Source organism: Poecilia formosa, unplaced genomic scaffold (genome assembly GCF_000485575.1).
Source record: "Poecilia formosa unplaced genomic scaffold, Poecilia_formosa-5.1.2 Scaffold1211, whole genome shotgun sequence".
NCBI classification, from domain to species: Eukaryota; Metazoa; Chordata; class Actinopteri; order Cyprinodontiformes; family Poeciliidae; genus Poecilia; species Poecilia formosa.
In genome coordinates, this window is record NW_006801150.1 from 1 (window position 1) to 5,176 (window position 5,176).

Here is a 5,176-nt window from a genome sequence, read left to right on the forward strand (position 1 = left end):
CTTTGAAATGCCTTGCTGCTGAAATGTGCTATACAAATAAAATTTGATTGATTGATTGATGTCATTTATTTTGCTTTTGCAGAAACACATGACAGAATGATCAGCAATAACATTACAGAAACCAAGACATGTTCATTTAAAGTACAGATCATTAAATCTGATTAGTAAATAAAGCTGAAGTTACATTCAAAGGAAATTCAATTAAAAACATTAACATGATTTAGTCAAATGACATGCAGTACAATTTAATAATCATTATAACAGAAGGCACTCAAGAGTCAGTTCATCATACTTTAACATTTAAGAAAAGTTTCTTAAAAGGAGTTTCAACTGATTGTTTCCTGTTTGACACAACAGGAAGCAAACTTTACACATCATTAATCCAAGGGATATACATCTCTGGGTTATTCTTAAACAGAACCAAAACATTTCTTTAAGTGGATCAGAATAGTCAGAGTGAAGAGAATATTTGTTGCAACACATTTCTACTTGAATAATGAAAACAAAAAATAATCCAGTTCCAGAAAACAGCCAACATTCAGACTGAATTTAATAAAACTATTATTTCAGAACACGTGTCAAACTCAAGGCCCGTGGGCCGAATCTGGCACACGAAAGCTTTTTATGTGGCCCTCTAGATTCTAAACACTAAGTGTGCTTAAATATTATGCTATCAATAAAATCAATGCAGTTTTTATGTTTACTGCCAAATTATATCAATACGTTCCTCCAGTTTCCTGAGAATTATCGTAGAAATTCAAGAAAAATCAAGAAATCCTCACACTTTTGTGCTAATGCATAGTTGGGAGTTTTTTGCAGATTTTTCTTAAAAATTGTCAAAAACTTTACTAAGCTGCTGCCTCAGCCTTAATTGATGTCAGATTATAGTCCATGATCCATATTAAAAGTCACATTCGTAAATAAGCGCAAATGTTGTAAATATTTCCAAATTAGAACCACAGACACTGATTTTTATTGCAAAAAATCACAAAAAAAATCACAAAATCCTGGAGGGACTGAAAAGATGGTCAGTGATATTTAATTTTAAGAATTTGATATTTTGTGAACAGGTTTTATCAATACATTCTGGCACAACCGGCCCTTTAAGAGCATTCATGATGCTGATTTGGCCCACAGTGAAAATTAGTTTTATACCCCCGATTTATAAGATAAAAAAAGTAGAACCAACATTTGTAAAGGAAATTCATNTGTAGGATCAATTTTCTTCACACTTCCTGCAGGGTGTCCAATAAGACAGGCCTCTCCATTTCCAGGAAGTGGACCAAATCTGTCCAGCAGCCCTGGAGGTACTTTCACATTGTCTGGTTTGGATTTGGAGTTGGGTTTTTTACCATCGGGTTTCAGCTGAAGTACAGCAAAATCCAGCTCCATGTCAATGTCAATAAGTGTTTTCTCAGCAGAGAAGTAAAAGTAATTTGTCTCTGGCACAGGTTCGTCGTAGTTAAACAGAGCATAGACGTTTATTTGATCCAGCAGGTTCTTTCCTTGGACACACCCTCTAAACAGGTGTGCACTGGTCAGGACAAACCTGTCAAACAGCACAAAGCCTGTTCCCTCACAAATATCGTACACATTAATTTTACAGACCGATTTTCCCATGACAAGCAACTTCTTAATCCTATGAACTTCACTGAAAGACTGCTGGATCTTTCCAAACTTCTCACTCCCGCGGTTCAGAGCTTTCTCATAAGAATCACCAGGGAACCTGCTCTCCATCCATTCTTTCAGCTCTGGAAACTGCTTACGCAGAAGTTCATAAATCTCTTCAGTGGAGCAGCCGCTGTCACCTGGCTGTTCCATTGCTTTTTTAACACTTCGCCCACTGACACGAGCAACATCCAGGATGGAGGTTGTTGGGTTTTCAACACCTTCCCGTTTATTCAGTGGAAGACGTATCTTGAACGCCTTTTGGTGGAGACTGTCGACCCTTTGTGTGCGCACAGTGAGGCGGTTGGGGTTCTCATTATCAGACAACTTGAATTCTCCGAGACTGTCAAGGAATCGGCCATCTTGCTTCAGAGCCTCCTCCACTGTCATCCCCTTTACCCCATAAACACAGAGAAACTTGAACTGTTTGAGGATTTTGTTTCTGAACAACTCCTTGGTTTTGGTTTTCAGACCCCCAACGGTATCAATGTAGAAGACCGAATAATGGTCTTTTGGATGTATGGTTTTGTCATGCTGCTCCTGAACTTTTTCAATCTTTTCTGATGCATAGTGATATAAAATCACTGTCTCCCCATCACCAATACAAGAACAGGGGAAATGTGTTGGAACCACAGATTCCCTGTCCCGTTTACCCAACTGAATGATGATGCTCTCATCTGGATACTTTATCATCTTCTCAGTTGTGCCAAGACTGGATCTAATTGCGTCCAGGACTGTAGACGGTTGATCACAGTCGATTGTGTACTCTTTACGTTCTGTTGGAGTGAATTTTACAATGAAACGATGGGAATGTGTAACCTGTAAGAAAGCACAGGGGGGAAGTTTAGCTTTGATTGTTACAGAGATTAGGTTTAACACTGGACTGTTTTAACAGATGATAGAAACTAACCACAGAATCACTTCCATTCTCGTTCTTCACTCTCATGGGTGTTTGTGTAGGAGTCTGGGAAAAAAGTAAAGAAAAAGGAATTGGAGTTATTTCAATCTCCCTAAATCTGTCTTGTTCAGCATGTTCATTTCTGCTTCACTTTTTACAATTGATCAGAGTTTAGGAATTTTAAGATGTCCGTCACTGACACAAATAAAAAGACAAGGGAAAAACAGATGAGTGGTTGTGTTTCTATTGACCATGTAATTGTGCAATTTGACATTTTGAAAATAATGTTTCGGCAGGAGGGTGAGGTGGTTTTTTCAGCCAAATCAAAATAGGTTTATTTCACAAAACTGGAATAGAAACAGTTTTTCTGCATCATAGAGTCACATGATCAACAACCAGATGAGAAGCACTACCCGGAAACAGAGCCGTACTTTTGGCAAAACAGAGTTTTACAAAGTATTAAAGGCAACAATGGTGAACCTCTCTTCTCCCCACATGTAGATAAACTTATTTTTAAATGTTTTCAATAATCAGTGTCAGATTACACAACAGTATTAAACATCTTCACAAAGAATACCAAGAATTAGTTCATTTTTGTAAATATGTGCTTGCATTTATACACACAGGATGTTTGCAGCACAAACGCCTAACGACCTTCTTGTCTTTGTCCTGAATACAATAACCAGACATGGCACAGGATGTTCATAAACATGGACACTTTGAGGTACCACCACATTAAGATCACTGGGACTGAACTCCTCCTGCGTTTCCATAGATACAGGTAAACCACTGGATTTTTTTTATTTATGATTTGGTCATGATTGCCCAGTTGGAATAACAAAGGGAGGAAATAAAAGACCTGCATAATACAATGCAGCCAAGTTCAGTTTATTAAGTCATGTTAAAAAGTTAGGAGGTGCATAATATTCATTCCTTATGAACTTGCAGCTCACCTGGGGAGGCGGGCCGGATCCGGCCCGCCTCCACAATACCAGAGAGCATTCAGATTCTTTTTTCATTTATTGTATTTTCTGGTGGATTTTTCTTCAACCACCAGGGGGCTCTTTAGCAGGAAGTGTGTCCTGTAAATTGTGGCATTGCTTCCATCTGTTGGACTTTTAGGGAACTGCTTGACTTTTATGTTATTTAATCAGTATGGTTGTTTGCTAGCGGTAGAGCAGATGAACACGGGTCTGTTATGAACGCCGCATTCCAGGTCGAGTTCTTTGAAGCGATGCCTGTAAGTAGCAGCTTATGCTTCAAAACGAGCCTTTATTTTAACATATGAGAAATTAATATGGTAAAGTTACATTCCCTCAATGGAATATATACTAGTCAGTCCCAGTGACCGTTTCATTCATGGTTTTTTCCCCCCCCATGTGCTTTCTGGGTAAAAATCAATCGAGAAACGCCCCCTTCCCCTCAACAATCTCCGGCCCCCCACCAGAGAAGGGAAATGTTATTTGGAGCTCACAGGAAAAAGTTTGGGGACCACTGGTTTAGGCTCTCTGTAAGAGGGGGAGCTTAAATCCCCATTAGCACTGTTCATCCAGAGCCCCCATAAGGGCGCTGCAAGTCAGGTTTCTACTTGCTGTATGTTTAACCACTTAAAAGCGCCCCCATAAGGGCGCTGCGAGTCAGGAGTCTACTTGCTGTATGTTCAACCACTTAAAAGCGCCCCCATAAGGGCGCTGCGAGTCAGGAGTCTACTTGCCAAATAAAACACTGAAAGTGAGTTTCATTTTCCCCCCCTATTAGAGTGAATGTTTCATACATCTAAAGTTGCATTTTACATGGGGGTTTGAACCAACTATCCAAAAATGTATTCATGTTCTGGGGGAAAAAAAAAAAGAGGAACTGCCTTTTACTGTCACTCCAAAGGAAGCTACAGATCAGAAGTCAACTTCGATGCTGTCTGGTTATCCCTCCTGTTTTGTAGTAGCGGGTGTATAAGCAATTAATTAAATAAATTTTTTTTAAAAATCCACCATTTACATAAATTACATCATTTTCCCGTTTTAAATTTAGCATTACTTCTTTTTGTCATGTTGCTAAACACTCGACTGTAACTTACGAAGCTTTTCTGCTCTTAGAAACTGTTGTTTGCTTTAAATGCACAATGACAAGTGAGACAAATACCATAAACAACCGGAAGGAAGGACACCGACAGTGGAGGAAGAGAGGTCCGAGGGGATTTATGGTTGTCAACCAGCGGACATTTACCCACCAGTGGATGTTCAGTGCCGCTGCAGGTCTTCTCTGTCGTCTCCCCTTCGACACTGACCCAATGTTTGCAGCTGAGAGGGGATTTATAAAATGGCGCCGTGTGTCGAGCGCCAATCAGGTGCTACTACGTAGTTATATGTTGCATTCAACTACAACTAGGAATTCTAATACTGTGAAACGAGCAAACATCCACTTTAAATCAAAATTTTTACATAATCAGTTTACTGATTGTTTTTTTAAAATTTCCATTTATTAGTTTCGTGTATGTTCAGCAAAGTTAATTTTCTACATGCCGTTAAACTAGAGAGCGAATCCAAGTTGTTGTAAGTTTCCTGTTTCTGATTTTATTTGAACTCAACATGAATGGTTGCGTTCGAGTCCACA

At 39.1% G+C, this 5,176-nt stretch overlaps 2 protein-coding genes across 2 annotated transcripts in view; both read right to left on the reverse strand.

Moving 5' to 3' along the window:
• Positions 1 to 1,189: 1,189 nt before the first annotated feature.
• LOC107835197 (protein FAM111B-like) lies at positions 1,190 to 4,951 on the reverse strand (the record flags this gene model as incomplete). The annotated part of the gene is made up of 3 exons (XM_016667523.1): positions 4,794 to 4,951; positions 2,579 to 2,632; positions 1,190 to 2,487 (listed from the first exon to the last, which is right to left on the reverse strand). Coding segments are annotated over exons 2-3 (1,334 nt in total), but the record flags the coding sequence as incomplete, so codon positions are not given.
• LOC103132679 (protein FAM111A-like) overlaps positions 3,213 to 5,176 on the reverse strand; it is a 7,076-nt gene continuing 5,112 nt past the window's right edge. Inside the window, exon 8 of the mRNA XM_016667524.1 lies at positions 3,213 to 3,235. Within this exon, the coding sequence (XP_016523010.1) occupies positions 3,213 to 3,235 (23 nt within the window). The remainder of the gene's footprint in view (positions 3,236 to 5,176) is intronic.